This window comes from Salminus brasiliensis, chromosome 22 (genome assembly GCF_030463535.1).
Source record: "Salminus brasiliensis chromosome 22, fSalBra1.hap2, whole genome shotgun sequence".
Classification (NCBI taxonomy): domain Eukaryota; kingdom Metazoa; phylum Chordata; class Actinopteri; order Characiformes; family Bryconidae; genus Salminus; species Salminus brasiliensis.
The window spans coordinates 9813494-9836766 of record NC_132899.1 but is presented as its reverse complement, the minus strand read 5'-3'; the positions used below and the strand labels follow the sequence as shown (position 1 = coordinate 9836766).

General features: G+C 42.6%; 1 protein-coding gene across 1 annotated transcript in view; it reads left to right on the top strand.

The window, feature by feature from the left end:
- Positions 1 to 476: 476 nt before the first annotated feature.
- The window catches only part of afap1 (actin filament associated protein 1), an 80626-nt gene continuing 57829 nt past the window's right edge, over positions 477 to 23273 (top strand). Inside the window, exon 1 of the mRNA XM_072667571.1 lies at positions 477 to 613. Within this exon, the coding sequence (XP_072523672.1) occupies positions 592 to 613 (22 nt within the window). The 5' untranslated portion in view covers positions 477 to 591. The remainder of the gene's footprint in view (positions 614 to 23273) is intronic.

Sequence of the window (23273 nt, the reverse complement as noted above, 5' to 3'; positions counted from 1 at the left end):
GAAAATATATATTAGTCAGTGCCCAAAAAAATGCAAGTGAAAGGATGTGCAACAGGAAGCGGTGCAGATACAACCAGATACTGTAGAACTGAAGTGCATATACTGTACTGTGCATTTAGCAGCAAACAGAGACAAAAAATACACATTTAGATATTATAAAATATGCATATTGCTTATGCACTTCCATTACATCCTCACTGCTTCATTTTATGAAAAAAAAACTACATTGTGGTGGTGTATGGGGCAAAATGACAATAGAAAATGACGTCATTGTCCAAATACTTGTGGACCTGAGAGTAGATTTATTAATAATCTTTCATGTGAATGATCTCTATCCGCTCAAATCTTGAAACGGCCACGCCTCCAGGACGCTCCCATTGGCCGCTTGGCAGCGTTTGTTGCTCTCTGATTGGCTGCTCCAGCTGCCAGTCTCTCCGTTGTTTGACAGCCTGTGGTGCGTGGGCCCCTGCATCAGCGCCGTGTGTCTGTGAGTGCTGGAGGAGCAGCAGGACCACAGTGAGTGGACATTCGTCAGTGAGTGGACATCCAGTAGGCTGAGCTTTCCTCTGTCCCTCAGCGAGGAGCGCAAACATGACAGAAAGCAGCAGTAAAGGTAAGCAGGAACGATTCACACAGCATGCTTGGAAATCTTAGAGGAAACTTCCATTGTTGGCAGTGTGATGTGTGTGTGTGTGTGTGTGTGTATCTCGTTGCGCCTTTCAGGCCACGCTGGAATATCACAATAGTTTGATTCAGCCTGTCCGGACATCCAGGTCTAACCGGATTCCCTCTAAACGCAGCCGCTCCTGTGCGCTTGGAGAGGTAGACCTCCAACTGTTCACTGGTTTGCTCATTCAAGCTGAAGCAACACTGAGTCAGATGAGGTGATCTGGGTCTTTATGGCTGTCTGCAGATCCTCTTCTGCAGCACTGAAAGCACAAAGGAGACGTAGAGCACCGGGGGTGATCTCGTGGCTGAAACCGGTGGGATCAGCTGGTGAGGCGAGACTAACCCCCCTACCCCACCCCCCTACTCCACCCTGGGCCATAGTGAAGGATTATCCCGGAGGGGGAGGGTGGAAAGACTCCAAAAGACGAGAGGAAGCTGTGTTGGAAGATATTATTTAGAACAAATCCAATTGATGTGATACAGTGGACACAAGCTGGGGCTTATTATATATAATAGGCAGTGAGTTGGATTAGTGTATTGTTTGAGTGTAATCGGATAAACAATGAGCATAGAGCTCCATTCAGTAGATAGATAGATAAAATAGATAGACAGAGATAAATAGACAGATAGAGAAATAGACAGACAGGGAGGCAGACTCCGCCTGTCTATCCCCAGCTGGCCCTCAGTGTCATTAGATGTTGTTGTCTGGTTGAATGTATGTTGTGATGTTGAGTTCAGTGTCAGGACAGTGTCTAATGCCATCGTCAGTTTGACGTAGAACAGAGATGACAGCTGATGTTATTTTTCTACTTTTAAGTTGTTAAGTAACCTAAATCCAACGTCCTCCAAACGCCACATGCCAACGTCATAATTCCATAAAATACCAAAATGTAGTTGTGAGGTTTGATGACCAAAATCCAATGTCTGCTTAACCTTATCATTCCATGAGCATGAGCTTGATGTCTGTATCTGACCTGCTGGGCCTACCTGTCTGTCTATCTATCTATCTATCTATCTGTCTGTCTGTCTGTCTATATATGTGTATCTGTCTGTCTATTTATGTATGTATGTCTCTGTCTGTCTATGTATCTGTCTTTCTGTTTTTATACCTATCTGTCTATCTGGCCTGTTTACATGTCCATCCATCCATCCATCCATCCATCCATCGGCCTATCTATCTGCCTTTCTGTTTTTATGTCCATCTGGCCTATTTATATGTCGGTCTGTCTATCTATCTATCTATCTATCTATCTATCTATCTGTCTGTCTGTCTGTCTGTCTGTCTGTCTATCTATCTATCTGTCTGTCTGTCTGTCTGTCTATCTATCTATCGGTCTATCTATCGGTCTATCTGTCTGTCTGTCTGTCTGTCTGTCTGTCTATCTATCTATCTATCTATCTATCTGCCTATCTATCCAGCATGCAGAAATGCTGTTTACTCCACTCACCATGTATCCAGAAAGGAAACTGTGCTACTTATTTTTATACTGGATGTTTGGGTCTGCTCTTTGTTTAAATGTGTGTTGAAGTTGAACAAGGAAGTTTTTCAGATCCAATTCAATCCACTGTTTTGTCCCACGGGCAACTAACAATGGAACAGGCGTAAACTTCCATCCTGTTTATAACCAGCTGATTGATTTTGGACTGTAGGGACACCGCAGACAAGAAGTAAGGCACAAAGTCACTGAGACCCCACCCTGTCTTTCATGTCTCATTAGCCTGACCTGTTCACAATAGTCAGAGCAGGTCAAAGAATCAGAAAGAATCCACTGGAGCAGGCCAAGTACAACCACAGGCCAGGAACATGACCTGTTTTGGAAAAACACAGATAACAGTTTGGACAAAGCTCAGGCCAAGAAGAGAAGTCTGTTTGATCGATGGCCAGTTCAGAAATGTTGATGAGTGTATCCCGGCATCTCAAAAAAGCTGTTGTAAGAAATTTATATTTATATGTCAGATACATTTTTGATTAATGGTGCCTGTATGTATGTTTGCATTAGTTGGAAAGGAGTTGTGGATAAGGTGGTTCATATTGAGTTCTGCTGTAAGCATCCCCAGAGATTGCTCATCATAGTGTGCACTCTCCCATCTGATAATGAGGACAATGAAGAAAAGGCTTAGATATAGCAGCTAGTATGCGTACTAGAGTAGCAGCCTTCTTTGTGGCAGACAAGGGTTTGATTCTTTGCTGGCAGGTGCACAACACTACACCATAAGAGTCGTTGGGCAAGAATCGTAACATCCCACTCTGCAAAAAACTAATTTCAGGGACCCCCCTCCCCAGAACCTAACCTCCTTCACATAAGATGTGTCCTTATTTTTTTCTTATGTTATAGTTTTGGTGATTTTGTCTAATCTGTAAACTACATTGGATAGCTATATGCAGAACATGTGTTATTAATACATATACTATTATATGATATATATTTTTGGGTTCTGTTATAACTTTTAAAAGGTTTACAGGGAGCTCATCACACTTAATATAAGACACCAATGGAGCGGCACAGTCTAGCTAGTTAGTATATAACATATATCTATGCTAACGGAAGAATGACTCCTGTTAACTCACCTTAGCTTGTCTTTTACAGTCATTTAACCCCCATAACCAATAGAAAAGTCACTGTCGTTAACAAAGCGGTGCCACTGTCATTATTCTGACCCTATAGGCAGGGGTAGTGCGTATCACTGTGCCACTGAGCTGCAGGACACTAAACTACACTGATGCTCAATGAATGAGAGCGATCGACTGCAAATCCCACCCACAGAGCACACTGACCTGTGGGCTACTGTGATCTACTGAGCAAAAAGAGAGGATTTATTTTTTTGCTGGAGTTTATAGTAAATCTTATTTTCTAAATTCAGACATTATTACAAGAGTATACCATGCAGTACATAGTTAGCCTATAGCTAATACAGTTAGCATATGGCTAATAAAATGAACCAGGAGTGTTTCACAAAATGCAATAATTAATATTAAACATTAAAAACAATTTACCTCTCAATGCTCTGTCAGTAAACATGCTCTTTTATAGCAACTGTTGTGAAGTTGGACAAGCTCAAACAGAGTGTTATCAGAAATCTTGTTCATGCTGACAAAGAAATTGAAGTTTACTGACATCACGTTAGACTGCTCAATTCATGTGACCAATAGGCTACTAAGAAGAAGTTCGTATAGGGCAGTCCGACCGACGAGCCGTCCTACAACAGCTGCAGCCTAGGATTTATTAAGAAATCACGAAATTTCACATCCTAAAAAGAAGACATCTCAGGGAACTGCAGAACTACAGAACATGCTTATTGCTTATTCACAATGTTTACAACATGTTTGCAGAAGGTAGCTGGAGTTATTCAGGTTCAGGCAGGGTGATGGAGGCCCGAGAACGCTACCCTACTAAGCAGGTATTAGCATGTTCATATACGCCTCATTTCAGGCGTTCAGTAAAGAACCCACATGCAGTTGCTGCAGAGAGCATTGCAGTGAACCTGAATCCAGAGCCCTGTCACTACACTCACGATGAATATGAATGATAAAAGCCCTTTGTCTGAGTGAAGCTGGGTCCTGTAGAAGAAGGCTGCTGATATGTAATCCTTATGGAAGCGGATAGCCTGGCAGCCGGCCTGATTCTGCATATCTCAAACATATTGACTCTTGCGGGCTGTGATGACATCATCTTTGGACATCTGGGCCCACATGGTTGCAGATTGTGTGTATGTGTGTGCATGTGTAGGTGTAAGGAAGATCTCCTGCTGGTGAGATTCAGCAGATGTGGAGCAGTACACAATAAGTCTGTTTATAGGTTAGGATCAAACATTAACTATTTAACATTAAACTATGTTAAAATGTTATAAGTGGACCAATAGAAATGCTCAATTTTTCCACACTGACCTCTGTTAAGGAAGGTTTTTTCCTTGTCTTGCTGGGATTTTCAGATGAAAGGGCTAAACCTTGGAACCTCCAGCTCAGTTATAAGGCACTGTATATATGGTTGTATTACAAGCTGCAATGAGGAACAAGCATGAGGATAACATGCAGACTGAGACTGCACAGTGATACTGTTATCATATCATATCATCAGAAAATATTATTAAAAAATTCAGCAAAATTAAAAACACACTTTACAGCTGTTGTACAGCAGTAAAATGCTCATGTGCACCTCAGCCATTAAAGCTGGGGGGGAGAAGAAAGCACTGTTTTGTCACTCCCCCTGCCCCCACTTCTTTCTAGACTAGGGGAACAAACTGATGACCTTCTGATCCCAAGCCCATCACTCAGATATTTGAATTTGACTGATTTTTTTTTGAGCTCATGATTCGATTCTCAATACTGGGTTCACAATTCAGTAGTCTCACAAACAAAATTTAAATGAAGGAAAACAAATACTGTATTCATTCTTGATTGCTGATGAAAGGTGACAGGTGAAAACATTGATTATGATCATTTACAGTGATATCTGTCAAAAAATGGTCAAGCATAAGAATCTGAGCCACTCTGACAAGAATCAAATTGTGATGTATAGACAACTGAGAGAGCATCTCCAAAACACCAGGCAGGTGTTGTTGGGTGTTTTTGGTATGCAGTGGTCTGTACCTACCAAAATTGGTCAGAGAAAGAACAATCGGTGAACTGGCGACAGGGTCATGGACACCTAATACTCATTGATGTGATCCATGGAGGCCCCATCTCACTAAATAACAGGACTAAACGGATGTACTGCTCAAATCTTCAATGCCTTCAGAGGTTGTGTAGAGTCTATAGTGTCTCGAATGTTCAGATATGTTTGTAGCGGCAAGTCAATATTAGGCAGATTATGGCTGATCTGTGTATTTACATGAAAAATATCTGATATTGGCTTTGGCTCAGACTTCCCATATCAGTCCATCCATTAAAATAACTGATAAATAAAAAGATGTGACTAACAGACACAAAAACATCCCAAAAAGGGTCCCAACTGCCTAAGCATTAGCCTTCATTGTGAATCATAGCAAGTTTGATCCCCAGTGATGCAGTAGCTGGGAGTCCGAGAGAGCATGACTGGCTGTGGTAGGATGGCTCTCTCGCTCTTTTTACACCACTCAACACAGTGCTAGCCAGTTCGGGCATCTGTTAGCTGATATAACACAATGAATCAGTTAGCATTCTCTTCCATTTTTGAGGAGCTGTCCAGTGACTTCCACCGCATTACATCTAGCCCTCACCCTCCTGGAGAAGAGCTAGCTAGCTGCATTATATGTGTGAAAGAGAGAGAGAGTTCTCTCCATAAAGAACATTCCTGCCTGTGCTGTGAAGATGTGTGTAATTGGTATGCAGGATGCTTTATTGAAGCATTGAAGCTGACAGTACATGGAGAAGACGTGTTCAGAGTGTCTTGCTCAGACCTTTGTGTCTAGTTAGAAGCGAACAGACTTCCTGCTCTGTTTCCTGCCTGTGGGCTCAGTCTAGCAGACACTGCCTTAGGACAGCATCCACGGCTTCCAAGCAAGTCCCAAATGTAGCACTTGTGGATGTGCGTGTGTGGATCTGTGGATCTCTGTGTGTGTTTGTGTGTGTGAGAGAGAGAGAGAGAGACCCAGCTGTGAACAGCTGCTACCTTTCTTTGTTGCTGAATTCCAAATGAGCCCCTGGCCTGTTGTTTAAGTGTTAAGACTGTGGATCAATGGATCTCAATAATCTGCAATGGGGGGGTTCTGCAAGGGGTGCACTGAAACACCTCTTTTGTTCCTCTTGTGATACTGAGGACCTTCTGATACTGACTACTGCTCTGTTCACTTATGACCCCTAAGAGCCATACATGGGTCCAAACTTTAGATTCTCCCTCAAATAACTACATAATCTACTACGCTATATGGACAATAATGGGACATCTGCTCATTCGTTGTTTCTTCTAAAAAATAAGGGCATTAGAAAATAATGTATCCTGCTTTTGTTGGAGTAACTGTCTCAACTGTCTAGGGAAGAAGGCTTTGTACTAGATTTTAGAGCATTGCTGTAATGATTTGATTACATTCAGCACCAAGAGTGTTAATTAGGCCAGGATATTGGATGATCACCACCCCATCTCATCCACCACTTCCCAACTCATCCCAAAAGTATTGGATGGAGCACCATCGTTGCAGAGGACATAGTTCCACTGCTCCACAGCTCAATGACGGGGGGCTCTATACCCCTCTAGGCAACAGGTTCATGTTTTTCTGCTCCAGAAAGTCCTATTCTATTGGTAATGCTTGTGTAGAGGGACTAGACAAGCTGTGTGTGTGTGTGTGCTTTTGCACATATGTGTCAGCAATGGGAGCAGAGCAACTTAAATAGCTGAATGCGTTAATTAAAAAGGATGTCCAGAAACATTTGGACATATAGTGTGTGTTATAGTTGTTAATAACATTAGTATATATTGATTTAAGGTGGAGTAAAGTTTTTTAATAATTGGTCCATAAACATATTATAATGTAGAGAAGATGTGGAAAGTGGACTGGAGAAGGTCAGAAATTTCAGTGCTTTTGTTGCAGAAGGGTATTAAATTGCAGTGTTGTGACTGAAAAACTATTCATTCTGGATTGGTCACATCTGACCATTATTCAGGCCATTTAATAAGGTCATTATTGGTGCCAGGAATGGTCCAGTGTTTTCAATCTATGCGTCACTCATTTCTGGAAACAATACATTGTTTCTTATCAGATGACAGATGTTACTGCAGGGCATGTGTATGTGTGTGTGTGAGTAAAGCTTTTACAAATGACCTTCTTTCATGTGTGATCATGCTGAACTCTGTAATTTAAGAAGTGCTTGTGTTTCTGGAGACTGGAGTATGAATGAGAGTTAATGAGGAGCGTGAAGTGTCTCCCACATGAATGTGCTGTAATTGGTCCTTTGAAATGAGTGTCTGTGTGTGTATATGTGTGTGTGTGTGTGTGTGTTTGTTTTTGTGAGAAGGTGGTGCCACACCTCTAGCTGTCAGCCACCCATGCTTCTTCAGGATCTACAACATGACTGGACTGGAGTCTTTAAGCAGACGTGTAGCCACGGGTGGGCCTGGGTAGGGCTGAGCCTACCGTGATTGGTCACAGGCCAATCCAATGAAACAGAATTTTTTTAACCCAAAAAAGAATGAATTTGCTTAAATTAGATTTTTTGTGTAAGTTCTGCCAATGTAAGGTGGCCGTTTAAAACCATTACCAGTATTCCTGAATTTGCTAGTTTGCTATCTGCCATTGCCTCCAGCCTTCAGTGATTGGTCTACATGCCAGTGTTTGATTTGGAAGTTCAAGCACACAAAGAGATGCACCCTATGGAGCTGTAAAGGCGAAAGGCCGTCCTGACAGAGGACAGTTTGTTGTTTTCTGTGTAAGGTGAAGTTGGCTCCAGTTGTTAATGGGAATTTTACATTCATAACACTTGGCACAACTTTCTAAGATAAAGAAAGAGAACAGGAAGCTAACATCTGCCATTTGCAAAACCAAAAGCGAAAGCTAAAACCTTCTAATGCCAGGTGTGGGCTAGAGGGGTATAACACCCGCAATGAGCTGTGGAGCAGTGGAGCTGTGTTCTACAAAAATGATAAATGGTGCTCCATCCAGTACTTTTGAGATGAGTTGGGGTGGTGATCATCCAACATCCCGAGCTCACTACTGCTCTCTTGTTGCTGAATGCAATCAAATCCTCCAAAATCTAATAGAAAGCGTTCCCTTGACAGAAAAGCAGGATTACCTCTTTTTAATACCCTTGATTTCAGAAGTAACAATGAATGAGCATGTGTGTCCCAATACTTTTGTCCAAATAGTGCAAAGTGTGAGGCAGCTACAAAGAAAGAAAAGTATAATCAGATTTGAGCAGAAATCCTATTGTACTACACCAAAGTGGGGTTTAGGGTAGGAGGCTGTTGGTTCAGGCCTCTGCTGTTCCACTAGGATTACTCAGGCAGACAGAGCCAGAGGGGAGTGTAGTCTTTGCCTTTGGTGTGTGTGTGTGTGTGAGTTCATAAGGGGGGGGGGGAGGTGTAGATTGGTATTGACTGTGAGCTGTTTGTGTTAAAGCCAGGTGAACTCCTGGCCTGTGAGTCACTGTCTGAAATGACTGACTGAAGCTTCAGGCTTTAATGAACTCTCTCTCTCTCTCTCCCTCTCTCTCTCTCTCTCTGTCTCGCTCTCTCTCTGTCTCTATTGAAGCAGAAATAGAGAGAGACAGATTGAGAGAGAAAGAGAAGGCCTGAGGCACACTGAAAGGAAGTAAGCAGAGACTTGCACTTTTTATTCCATAATTACAGAGGAGGGTAGAGCAGTGGTTCACAGCGCTGGTTCTGGAGGACCCCATGTCATGCACATTTTAGTGCTTTCCTGCTCTAACACACTGCCTTGGTCTCAGGGTGTGCTTGTTAATTAGCTGATGAGCTGGATCAGATGTAGGGAGACAGGTAAACACCGAAATGTGCAGGGGGGCCCCCAGGACCAGTGATGGGAAAAATCGCTAACTTTGTGGGATGTTCTAAAGCCGCTGTAGTGAAGGTGCCAGTGGACCAGTTAACCTAATACAGTCCATGCCACAACACCTCACTAGTGTGATTCCCACTAATCTCACTATATGTATAGCATAGCTACATGCAATTTAGTTTTGCAGGTGACATGACACAAGAGTATGGAAGACTATAGAAACCAAGTACAATCAAAGTTTGATGATTGGCTGCTGATTGGATGATCAGTTTTACTGGCTAAAGTAGATCTCCCCCCTCAGGGTAGTACTTTACTATAGGCCTGTGTAATAGTCCTCAGCATTTTAAATATTCAGAGATGTACAAATGTCTAAACAAATCAGTAAATGTAACTGACTTTCTGTCAATAATTATACCAGGAAAGAAAATAACAGTGGAGAGCGGTTGTTAAAACCTTAGACTCCTGACAGCCTGAGAGGGCTCTGGGTAAAGTGATGCAGTTAGTGTGTTTACAGGCTGTAAAGTCTGACATCCTGGCTTTAGGGGTTTGCTACCGTGTCCTTCATTACACAGCTCCTGTAAAAGCTCTTGATAGCTAACAGACGCTGGCACAGGTAGTGCGAGCAGGTAACCAAGTAATACAGAACCTCTGCTTAGCCTAAGTCGACAGGCCGAACAGAGAGGTAGTGTTGGAATGGGATCACTGTACACCGGTCAGCCATAACATTAGCGCCACCTGCCTAATATTTTGCCACAACAGATCTGAGCATTTGCGGCATGGACTCCACCTCTGAAGGCGTCCTGTGGTATCTGGCATCATCTTTTAAGTCCTATGAGTTGGGAGGTGGGGCCTCCATGGATTCTATCAATGAGCCTTAGGTGCCCATGACCCTGTCACCAGTTCCCTGGTTGTCCTTGTACCACTCTTCAACCAGTAGGTATTTTCCACTAAATACCAGAAAAATAACACCAATTACACCAACAACAATTTTCCCTGCTTTTCATACATCACCTTCAGGAGCTGACTGTTCACTTGCTGCCTAATATATCCAGCCCTTGGCACTGTTTGTGTGTGGGGGGGTTTATCTCTGATTGCAACTGTATGTCATCCATGTTTGGAGCATTTCTATTGGCCCATTTATCATGGAATTAGTATGAATGAAGCAATAGAACTGAAAATAACAATGTAAAGAGCAACTGGCAGATTCAGATTATGAACAAAAGTAAAAAAAATGGCAAAAATGGAGATGGAGATGTGTAGGACTGGGCCGATGCGTTGACATAATCGACAAAATCGATTACGAAATTAAGCCAATTTGCATAATGCATAAAACTTGTTTTAGTGTTCCTCTGGGAGGTGCCTTGAATTTTACATAGTTTTATTTATTTAGTTAGATTTTTAAAGGTGTTGCACTTTATTTCTTTTGCTTGAATTATCTAATGTCTTGTGGTTGAGATTCAAAGTATTTTTTTGGTACAGAATAGTTCCCCTTAAGTGCAAACTATGTGTTTAAGAAAAGACGATTAAAGAATATATTGCAATATTAAAGCATTTTTTGTATTATTTTGGAGAAATTCTTTTAATTCCTAACACACTCACATTAGAGTAATCTAAAAATAAGTTGTTAGATGAATCGACTAATTGAAAAAAAAGAATTGTTAGATTAATCAATAAAAAAATTATATGCACACTGTACATAATCTCTCTCTCTCTCTCTCTCTCTCTCTCTCTCTCTCTCTCTCTTTCTTTCTATCTATTGCTCTCACTCTCTTCTCCCTACTGTCTTGTTGTTCTTTTTAGGTAGGCTATCCTTCTATCCTTTCACACCCCCCCTCTCTGAGTTCTTTCTGTCCTGAAAACACGCTCCAGCTGTGTTGTGTGTTGCTGCTCGTGCAGGTGTGTGTCGGGTATTTAACGCCTGAGGCATCTCTCTTTAACATCTCTCTTTTCATATCTCTCTCTTCGGCTGTTTTTCTTCTCCCGTTACCTTTTGGGTTCCAGGTTCACTCGTCTTCCCAGAAGACTCCTTATAGTATTTCAGCACTGCATGCCTGCAATTCCACAACACTCTCTCTCTCTCTCTCTCTCTCTCTCTCTCTCCCTCACACACACACACACACACACACCTCTTTCTCCTCATTTTTCTCCTCACCCATGTGATACGTTAGCCCCATTCCACATTCCATTGAGTAGAAAAAAAGCTATTTTTTGTGAGGGTGTGTGATGTTTACTCTGATAATCAGAGGAGCACACCCATTGGGACCTCAGGGGTTTGGAAATGGGTAAAATCCATGACCTGCTAAAGTGTATTTCTAGACTAAAAGTTACAGATTTGTGGTATTTGATAGCTACTCCTAAAAACACAGGGCTTGAAATGGTACTTTGAGCGATGCCATAGATGAACCACTTTTGGTTTCATGTAGAACCATGTTTGTAATAGAGATTTTAATGGAAGCAACAGGGGTTCTACTATGGCATCGCTCAAAGATACATACACTATGTCCAAATGTTTGTGGACACCCCTTCTAATACATACATTTCACTATTTTAGGTTGCATCCACTGCTGACACACAGATGGGCAAATGTACTGCCACTAGAATAGGACTCTCTGGAGCAGACAAATGAGAACTTATTGGCACCATGCCTAATGCCAGGCCTGGGCTAGAGGGGTATAAAGCCCCCCAGCATTGAGCTGTGGAGCAGTGGAACTGTGTTCTCTGCAATGATGGATGGAGCTCCATCCAATACTTTTGGGACGAGGTGGGGAGTAGATTGGGATGAGGTAGGGTGCTGATCATCCAACATCCTGACCTCACTAACACACTTGCTCCAAATCTAGTAGAACGCCTTCCCTGGACAGTAGAGAGAGTCACTACAGGACCCACCTTTTTTAATACCCATGATCTCAGAAGAAACAATAAATGAACAGGTGTCCCAATACTTTTGCCCATATAATGTAGATAACTGTAATGTGTCTGTGCTAGGCTTTTCAAAGGTATTGTGTAGTGGGTGTGTCCTTCAACCCTGACGTTTCAAAGCTAAACATGCATGCTAAACATTTTCTGTCTCTTCACATACACACACACACACACACACACATACACAGTACACACTCCTGCTGAGCCTTCCTGAGACTGGTAGATGCTTCACGAGCTATAAAGAAGCTGTTGTGCTGCTTAGTGCGGACTGGATTTGCGACGGCCATTTTTTGCCAAACCGCTTCTTCTCTGGAAACATTTCATGAATGTCTTGAATTCCTGATTGACTTATTTATGTAAATCATCTTGCCTAATATTCATACAGAGCCAAATGGGAGAGAGACGACTGAAGAGTTTATGCTGATGTGTACTGTAGGAATCGGTATATCTGACCTATACAATGTTGCCTTTAGATGGTATCACTGAGCTCGGTGTGTTTGGGTGTTGTTCTTTGCGCTCTATGAGTTTTGAATGGGGGCTAGTTTATGGACTTCGAGATGCTTTGAAGTTCTCTCTGAGCTTCATGCTTCAGATGTACCATGGTGGGGTTTTTAAAAAAATGCGTGTGTGTGTGTGTGTGTGTGTGTGTGTGTGTGTACACTTCAATTGTAGTTAGTAAGTCATAGATCTAGCCTGGCAGTGGGCTGTTTGGGTCTTGTTTTCCTTTTGGCTCAACAGGGTGTGGAACTGTTTAGAACTGGGCCAAGGCTTTAGTGTGTGATCCCTAGAGAACGTTCTAGAAACGTCTGTCTGGAAGCTCCGTCTCCTGCTCTCCATACAACCACAGCCGTTAAAATTCTCACACGCATACATTGTAGGATGGTGTTGGACTCAGATCCACTGGTGGGTTGCCACTTTGAAAGGTGGAGTCTTTCTCCAATATGTTGGGCAGAGTTGGAGTAACACTGTTGTCTTTGTCCTAAGAAGTCACTAGCACACCTTGTTAACTGTGCTACACACTGCACCACAAACACCACCTGATCCTACAGAATCTCCTTGTTTATATATATATATATATAATACATTATGTGAGCATGACCAGTGGACTTAGAACACCTCATGAGAAGCATTATATATATATATATATATATATATATATATATATATATATATATATATATATATATATATATATAATACATTATGTGAGCATGACCAGTGGACTTAGAACACCTCATAAGAAGCGTTTATTTTTTAAAGTTATTTAAACACACAGACATTTGATCTTCATTTAAACAATATTAAGAGATGAAGGTGATATACATGGCTTCACATATGTCAGAGGAAGCATGTTCTAGTCTTCACCCACCTAGTGTTGGGGTATTGCTAGTAGGGGGAGTTTACACAAACAGGGTTGGGTAATTGGCCTTCCAAACTATGAAGAAAATAGGGTCAAAATTAGACAGAAATAAAAAATACGTCACAGCCTTTGTGAGGAAGCACTATTCCATAATAGTGGGTCCTGTGATGACATTTCAGGATTGTTTTATTATTTTTGTTTATTGTTTTATGACTTATTTAAGCAAAATACTGAATAAAATTAATAGAAATGCAATTTTATGTGGGCAAAAGTTAGGACACCCCTACATTTATGATTACTTCTTAACAACTTCTTAATGTTATACTGAATTTCTGAGTTTCAAGTAGAAAATTTCAACTGCAACTCCCCCACAAGTCTTCTTACTTCTTACTAGGAAAGTCGAGAGACTGTCTCCACCCCAAGTTAAAAATCCAAGATGTTATACAGTTTATCAGCACTTCTATCTATTTGTGTCTCATTAAATTAGTCATATAGTCAGTACTATCTGACTCAGTCCATCTTCTAGCTGTGGACATGTTTCCATGATGTCTGGATACCCAGAATACTATGTAATGTAATGGTATCACTAACAGTGCGAACCTGGGACATAAAAAGTAGAAAGATTTGCCACTGAGTTTGTCAACAATTTCAGATCAATTTGTAGATTATCAACGGTTACAGAGTGGAGCTCTCTCTCTCAGAGTGGCTTGACCCTGTAAGCCAGAGCTCTACGAATCCAGACCATGAGTCCGTTTTTCACATCCTGTATTTTGTAATAAAGACCATAACCATTTGTCCTCCTAGTATTCTACCCAGTAAAGGCAGCAAAGTCCAGGATCAGAAACTGAATTCAAGGTCAGAATTTGAAGACTTCTGGCCTAAGCGTTAGCCCTGTCATCAGGAGATGTGAGCAAAGCCGTTTGTGGAGACTAATAGAACATAATTGGCCTCTGAGAAGGTAGACTTGAGCTGCAGTATCCGTAGCACTCACACCTGCCCACTGCTGTTTCCATGTCATGGACTGTCTCTCAAGTCTTGCCATTGCCATGCTGTGTTATGTTGAATTACGTAATGTCGTCTTCCATGTGGACAGATGGTTTCTTTGATCCATGGAGTGTCTTAACAAAGTCTACATCCCCTGTGTGTGAACTTATGTGGAGTTAGGGGTGGTGGTGGTGGTCATAGTGTGTGACCTTTTACTTAGACAGTATGAACCAGTCATTCACAGTTTTCCAGCAGGGCTGGTTTGGTGCTGTCTACTGGAGGGTCATGGTGGTCTCTGGAGGCTTGTGGATTTGTTGTAAACACTCTGAGAGGTCTTCACTTTAGATCATAGTTAAGCTTATCCACTCAAATGCAGGGGGATTTTACTGTAAGCCATATGCAGTAAATAACTCAACGGTCTTTGCGAGGCCCTGCCATGTTTATAATCCATTTTTGGCCAAAACTCTGAATCCTATTTTTTCAAACTCAGGCTAACACACCCAGCCCACAGCAGAGAGACAGAAAACCCTGTAAGATCATCAGTCAGCCAATAAACGCCCTTCCTACATTAATGAGAGGGTGACAGGGATGAGCTGTCAGTGTGTGTGTGTGTGTGAGGGAGAGAGAAAGGAACGTCAGCATTATCTCCCAAACACAGTGATTGGTTATCATAAGTCTCCTCCTCTTCCTCCTCCCTCTTTTTCACGCATTGTGGGGACGGCTCCTCTATTTGTTGTTTCTGTCCCTGCTGAAGCTGCACAGATGTTCAGTATGGATGATCTGTATCTCTCTCTCTTTCCCACACATGCACTTTCTCGACCTCTCTCAAACACACACACACATACACACACATTCTATTTTTCCTCTCTCCCTCTCTTTCTTGCTCTCTCTTTTTTTTCACTCTTTCCACTCTCTCTCTTCCATCTTTTCTTTCTCTCTCTTTTTTTCTTCTTTTCTTCTTGTCTCTTCTCTCTCTCTCTCTCTCTCTCTCTCTCTCTCTCTCTCTCTCTCTCTCTCTTTCTCCCTCTATTTCCGCACATTTCTCTTTTCTCTCTCTCTCTCTCTCTCTCTTTCTCTCTCTCTCCACTGTTTCTTCTCTCTCTATCTGTCTCTCTTCCTCAGTTTTTTCCTCTCTTTCTCTCTCTCTCTCTTTCCTCCCCCATACACATTTCACTTTTCTCTCTCTCTCTTCACTCTCTCTCTCTTCTCCCTCTCTGTCATCTTCCTCTTCCACACTTTTCTCTCCTCTCTCTTTCTCTTTTTCCTCTCTTTTTGTCTTTCTTCCTCTCTCTTTTTCCCACACACACATCACCCCTCTCTTTAACCCTTTCTTTCTCCATCCGCTCTTTCTGTGTCCCCCTACCCCCCACCGCATCCACTCTGTCCCCCAGTCTCTCTCTCTCTCTTGACTGTAATATCTGCTAGATATTAGGGTGGCTGTACAGATGGACAGTTAGCAGAGGTGGCCTTTCAGCTGTTGAATGGATGTGAATTTTTGACCCCAGGGTTTTATTACATATATCCCCAGGGGTTCCATGGGAAAATATAATTTTTGTATATTTTATTTATGTATATAATTTTTATTATTGATTAGAATAGATTGTAATGCTCCAAAACAGACTCTTTCATCTCCACATTTTCAGATCTTCACCCTTTCAGTCTTTCTTAGGCTTACTCTCTCCTCCAGCTCTGGTCTGTCTCTCTCTCTCTCCCTATATTCTCGCATAGCCCCTTGGTGGCTAACTGCCCTCTTGCAGACCCCGGCGGGTTACTGATGGCTGCACATGAACTTTGCTATTTCCGCCTGCTGAAATATAGCATCTCCCCAAGAGTGTTGTTACAAGTGCCCTGTATATGTGTGTCTGTATAATAGGAGTGTGTGTGTAGTACTTCACTAGGCCAAGTTCAGGGATGTCACTGTGTGTGTGTGTGTGTGTGTGTGTGTGTGTGTGTGTTATGTGTGGGTGTTGTATTTGGCCTGTCATTGAAGCATTACTTTCTTTAATTAGCAAACAAGCTAATCACACACTCTGTACAGAACTGCCTCTGAGCCAGTGTTCGTTGTTGACACATTAGAGGAACTGTCGTATATGAGCTGTGTATGAAGTCACCGCGTGAGTTCCTGTTGAATTGTCTGTAATTAGAGGCCTGTTAGCGGTCCATATAGGTCTGGACCCACTCAGTGCTCCTGCCTCCAGTCCACTGAGAGCAGAGGAAATGCAGTTGGGTAGGATTTTGTTTGTGGATGTCTGGGAAAGGATGAGGAAAGATGGAGGCTTCCTGCCTCTAAGCTTATGCATCTTGTATGAGGGCAGATTGCTTTCCTAATTGTATTTTAACCCCCCCTCCTCCTTCTTTCTTTCTCTGCCCTGCCCCCTTTGTGGCTCGCAGCTGACTGGAGCCATAACGGACCACGGGGCCACTGCTACTGCCTGGCCAGATGGTGGAGTGGGACTGTGTGTGTGTGTGTGTGTGTGTTTATCATACGTCTTCAGGACCAAAACGACTTTGTAGGACTTACATGTAGGACATATAAGTATGCAGATACCCACAATCTGGACAAAAGAGTTTACAAATCTTGTTTCTTTCTAAATCAAGGGTATTAAAAAAAGACTGCATCCGGCTTTTCTTGGAGTAACTGGCTTTCTACTAGATTTCAGAGCATTGCTGGCTGTGAGGATTTGACTGCATTCAGTGACAGTGACAGAGTCAGGATTTTGGATGATCACCAGCCCACCTCATCCCCATCTCTGCAACTCATCCCAAAAGTACTGGGTAAAGCACCATCCTTCCAGAGGCCCAGAGAACACCCCTCTAGCCCATGCCTGGCATCAGGCATGGTGCTAATAGGTTCATGTTTATCTGCTCCTGAGAGTCCTATTCTATTGGCAGTACTTCTCTACAGGGACTAGAGAAGCTGGGTGTGAGAGAGGGAGAGAGAGAGAGAAAGTCAGTTATTTTAATAATGGATGATTTTGTAGAATTTGTATGACCCAACGTCCTGATATTGTATAAATACAAACACGCATTTGTGTGTGTGTGTGTTGACTGATGATCCTGCTGGGCTGTCCTCCCCGCTGCCCGTCTGTAGCTGTTTGGACGTGAGCAGCTGGTACTGGTGAGGCTGTGCCTGCTGCTTGGGCGTGGACGCGTGGGGCCGTTAGCGTGACGGGAGGAGAAAGAAAAGAGGAAAGGAAATGGATGGATCAGTGGAAGGATGGATGGGTTGCAAAAAGAGAGGAAGTGGTAGAGAGAAAGCGAAGGAGCTGCTCTGAGGTGCTTAAGGGAAATGTGTAAAACAGTGTGCGGGGAAGTTAGCATACAACCATTCATTGGAGTTTCCATTCGGCCTGCCATCTCAGTGTTTCAATTTATGGTGTGTGTGTGTGTGTGTATGTGTATGTGTGTGAGTGACTTGAACTGCTCAGGGAGTGACTCATGCTGCTCACAGGTGTTTTTAATGTAAGCTCTTCATTGATACATCAGCTTAACTGTGCTTAATTGTGGCTCAGCAGATGGTCTGATGTGTGGAGACAGAATCTGCCTAACCACTTACAGTAAGTCTGTGAGAACTGACTCTGAACAGTCCTGTGTAATACTTTGCTGGGCTTCCAGAGATTGGTGCACATATGTGGATGTGTGTGTGTGTGTGTGTGTGTGTGCGCGCTACCCAGCCCAAACACATCTTAACGCTTAGCCAGTGTTTAACACGAGAGAAATATGTGTTGATGCAATGTCATGCACACTCTAGCCCTGACCTAGTTTTGCGTGCTCCTTACTTTCTTCTCTTCCTCCTTCCTTCCAGGCCTGAGTGCTCTGGATAAGAGCCAGGCCTATATACCGCTACACGTCCGTATGTGCTCCAGCTTCATGAAGTCAGTTCTGGTGTCAAATTATGCGTCATTAGTCCAGAGCCCTTATCTCACCATGTACAGCAGCAATGCTCATTAATGGAAATGATCATTGACATTACTGTAAGCAGTAGTTACCTAGAAAATTGCATTTCCAGCACAGAATGGTTGTGCAGCTAAAGTGGTTTCCCGTTCCAGGCAGTTGCTAGGCTGTTGCTACTTAGTCAAAAGGGTGAAACTCTTTTTGCTAGGTGGTTGCTTATGATGGTATTGCTTGCAGGTTGCTATGGTGTTGCTATGTGGTTGCTATGGTTTCCCAGGTGATTAGAATGGTGTCGCCAAGGGTGGTCGCCTTATGTGGTTGGTGCAGTTTTTCTAGTGAATTTGTATGGTTGTGACAAACAGGGGCCCCAAACTTTTGGTCCCTATTAATTCCTATGGGAAAAAGTCCATAAAAGTCTGTTGCTACATGTAAACCATATATCCAAAAGCAAAAAGCTGTAAAGAAGCTGGAACCACACAGAATCAGACCGACCACTCTGGAGATGGAGTGGAGTTGATATCTTGAACAATGTGGGACGTCTTACACAGCAAAAAAAAATATGATTATGGTGTTATCAAGGTTGTGAGAAAGTCCTGTTAGGTGAGCTTGGATGAGGGTGACTTTACTGTTGAGCCTTCAGGAGGTGTCAATGGCTTAATTCAGAGGTCATTATACTTTGATAAGTTGGAAAAGGGGGGTGAACTCCTGTGATTTTGAACACTGGACATGTAACTCCTGTAACTAGCTTGTGCACTTAATTGATGAGGCCACTAGGGGTGCTACAATGCTCAACATTTAAATTTGAAGTCCACACAATTTGATGGTAACCTGATATGATACATTTGTCAATGCAAGGAAACTAAATAGTACATTGGGTTATTATGAACACTGTATGGCCAAAAGTATTTGGACATCCTTCCTTACTGATTTCAGGTGTGCTCATATGTAAATGAAATCAGTCAAACCATCCAGTACATTGGCAGTAGAATAGGTCGTACTGAACAGCTCAGTGACTCTAAATGTGGCACTCTGATAGCTTGCTACAAGTCAGTTGTGAAATTTCATGTGAAATGTCTGCCCTGTTATATCTGGCTCTCTTAACTTTGATATTATTGTGAAATCAATGCTTATCAGAACAAGAACAGCTCGGCCGTGAAGCTGTCCGCTGTTGCATCACTCACTATAGAAATGCGTTTCCGTGGCCAAGCAGCTATCTGCAATGCCAAGTTACAGCTGGAATGGTGTAAAGCACAACACTGCCTGACTGTGGAGGTGTGAAAAGGTGTCCTCTGGATTGATCTCACTTTATTTTCTAGTTATCATCATTGTCATGGAGGAATCTTGGCTTGGCGGATGCCAGTAGGACACTGCCTGCCAGTGTCAACAGTAAAGTCTGGTGGGGGGAGGCATAGTGGGACTGTTTTTCAGGGTTTGAGCTGAGCCCCTTAGTTAGAGAAGGATAATGTGAATGCTACAGCACACAAAGACATTTTACACAATCATGTAATTCCAACTTTGTAGTTACAGGTTTTGCTTTCCGGTTCCAGCATGACTGGGCCCCCATGCACAAAGCGAGGACCATGAAGAGAGGAACTCCAGTGCCCTTCACAGAGGCCTGACCTCAACCCCACTGAGCATCTTTACAATGAATGTGAACATGAGTTGCGAGCCAGACCTTCTCATCCACCACGTCACATCCACATTTCCTTTAGGAACACTTAGAGCAGAGATTGGTATAGCTGCAAACAGGGGGGCACATGCTTTTAAATATAATTCCTTTTAATATTGAGTAGGTCCCCCTTGTGCCACCAAAAGAGCTCTGACCCTTTAAGGCAATGACTCCACGAGACCTCTGAAGATGTCCTGTGGTATCTGGCATCAAGACGTTAGCAGCAGATCTTTTAAGTCCTGTAAGTTGTGAGGTGGGGCCTCCACGGATCACCTCAATGAGCCTTAGCCGCCCATGTCTCTGTCGCCAGGATTGATTTTCAGATTGATTTGCATGCTTAACATAAGCCCCTCCCCTTCCACCTCACTTGCCATTTTACATACTAAATTCGTGATGGCCTTGCTGTCTTATAATTGCTGCCCCATCTCTAGCTTGTCCTTTCATAATTAACTGACTGAAACTATGATTCAGTAATAGCTGTATGATGAATTATGCTATCCTGAGGACTTGGGAATAGGCTGTGAGTCGTAATGTAATGATGATGAGGTCACCAGGTCAGTGCCATGAGGAATGGCTCTTGTTAGTAACTGTCTCTACCAGATCCTGAGGTTTCTGTTATGATACATGCTTCCTGTCGGTGTAAGGTAATCCTACAGTGTGTTTGTGTGTGTGTATTGTGTCTTAATCCAGCACATGTGTGGGAGATGTAGTGTTTTATCTGTGGTAGTGTGTGGTATCTGCAGGCCTTTGATAAAAAAGGAAAAACTGCTGTCTGATTCTAGGAAGACTCCCCAGAACAGACTCCAGAACAGTCATCACTATTTTAGCATTTCTGTTTGTGATTTATTATTATTAAAAATTACATTATTTATGGGTTGTTTCAGTGATTACAGCAAGAATTTGTAAAATACACTATATGTCCAAATGTTTGTGGACATCCTTTCTAATGAATGGATTCAGCTCTTTACATTGCACCTATTACTGCCACAGCTTGTCTAGTCGCTGTAGAGAACCTATTGGCACCTAATGCCTAATGGCAGGCGTGGGCTAAAGGGGTATAAAAAACCCAGCATTGAGCTGTGGAGCATTCAAACTGTATTCTCTGTAATGATGGTGCTCAATTGAATACTTTTTGGAGACTTTAGGGAGTTGGGGATGAGGTGGGGAGGTGATCATCCAATATCCTGACCTCTCTAACTGTCTTTTCATTGAATGCAATCAAATGCTTACAGAAGCTTACAAAAAAAGCAGAATACATTGTTTTCATCCCCTTGATTTCCACGAAACATTGAATGGGCCGGTGTCCCAATACTTGTGTCCACATAGTGTATACATCTGTTTTAAACAGCTGTAGGGCTCTTTACCAGAAGCACATGAATTATTTCTACTCACTGTTCACTAATACGTTTAATGGTCTCCTTTAATCACGCATTCTTTTAGTTCAAAATGCCAGGCCCTCCAGTGCACTGAACTGTTAGGAACACACAGTCCTCTCCCTCTGTGCCTACAATAAATCTTCAGGAACACAGAATCACACACCCCACAGACAACACAAGAGTTATGGAGCCTCATTCTCACTAAACCCAGAAGAAAGAAGAAGAAAACGTGTGTGTTTGAAATTCACATGCTGAGCCAGACCCGAGCGGACTTTGGCCTCAAAAGCCTGTGTGAAACAGTGAGTGTGTGAGGCAGCAGCCACACGCCTTAATGCTTCATTAGAGCAGAGTTTGTTTAAAGCTGACCCCCCTCAGCCCCCTCTGCTCCAACACAAGCCCACCCTTCTCAAGTCGCGTGCAGGTGGTGTGAGGACTGGACGGGGTCCCTGAGTTGTTCACTGCTTTTAAAGAGAAACTCCACAAACAGAGCTGAGAGAGGTAGAGAGTCAATACTGTCTGTAGGTCTGTCTGCCTGTCTGTTTTTCTGTCTGTATGAATGTCTGTCTATCTATCTATGTATCTATCTAGCTGTCTGTCTATGTATTTGTCTGTCTTTGTCTCTATCTATTTATCTGTCTGTCTGTCTGTCTGTCCGTCTGTCTGTTAATCTGTCTGTCTATCTATCTGTCTGTCTGTTAATCTGTCTGTCTATGTATTTGTCTGTCTGTCTGTCTATCTATCTGTCTATCTATCTATCTATCTATCTATCTGTCTGTTTGTCTGTCTATCTATATATATCTGTCTGTCTTTGTATTTGTCTGTCTGTCTGTCTGTCTGTCTATCTATATATGTCTGTCTATCTATGTATCTATAGCTATCTGTCTTTCTGTCTTGCCTGCCTGTCTGTCTATCTGGTTGTCTGTCCCATTTATGTCATTGTCACTTTCTCACTCTGATGTGTATGTGTGTGTGTGTGTGTGTGTGTGTGTGTACAGTCTGGGCTCTGGATGACTTAGTCCTGGGCTCATATTTCATGTTTTTTGGACACAGCTGGTGTCATGGTTAGAGGTTGATTCTCTGCGCTACAGACCCGTCCCCTCCTAACGCATTGTCTCTCTCTGTATTTGGCTTATTGTGTCTCTGGTCTCTCATGACCACACGTTGTTGTAAGGGTTATCCTGACCCTGAGGATTTGGTTTAATGCAGCAACGTGACCCGACTCTCCACTCTTTCTTTTAGTCCGCTCATGAGAAACAAGGCTAGTGTTGTGCACAACCCAAACCATGTGTCTCAATTGAATCTGCCCAGTTAAGGGAGTGAAAAAGGGTTTGTGTGATAGTTGTTTTTCTTTGGGATCCTGTAACAATGTAGAAATGGAGCGTTCTCCTCCTCTCAGTGTTTTTAACACTCTGTTCCTCTGAGCTCTTTCAGGGAGTGACTTTACCCTGTAGGTCAGAGCAACTCTGCATCATTTTGACAACAACTAACAATGTTTTGCAAATTCAATTAAGGCGGTTCAGCTGATGAGGAGGAATTTGTTTTTGGAATGAGGATGATTTGTATTGACGCAGTGTTGATATAATCACAATTGTAGTCATGTGAAACAAGTCAGTTCCGAGTTTTTTTCAACCCAGCGATCCTCAGATCATAGTGGAAGCACCTTAGTCCATGTGATTACATTACGCCCTCAAATTAGAAAATACCCTGACTGCCCACCAGCTTTGGGCTGATGTTGTCAAATATCAGGATACACTATATGTCTACATATTTGTGGACACCCCTTCTAACAAATGCATTCAGCTACTTTAATTTGCACCCATTGTTGACACAGATGTGCAAATGCACATACACACATCTTTGTAGAAAAGTATTGCCAATATAATAGGATTTGCATGAATTTGAACTGTGGAGCAGTAATACTGTGTAATACTCTGGAATTATGGATGGTGCTCCATTCAATACCTTTGGGATGATGTGAGGA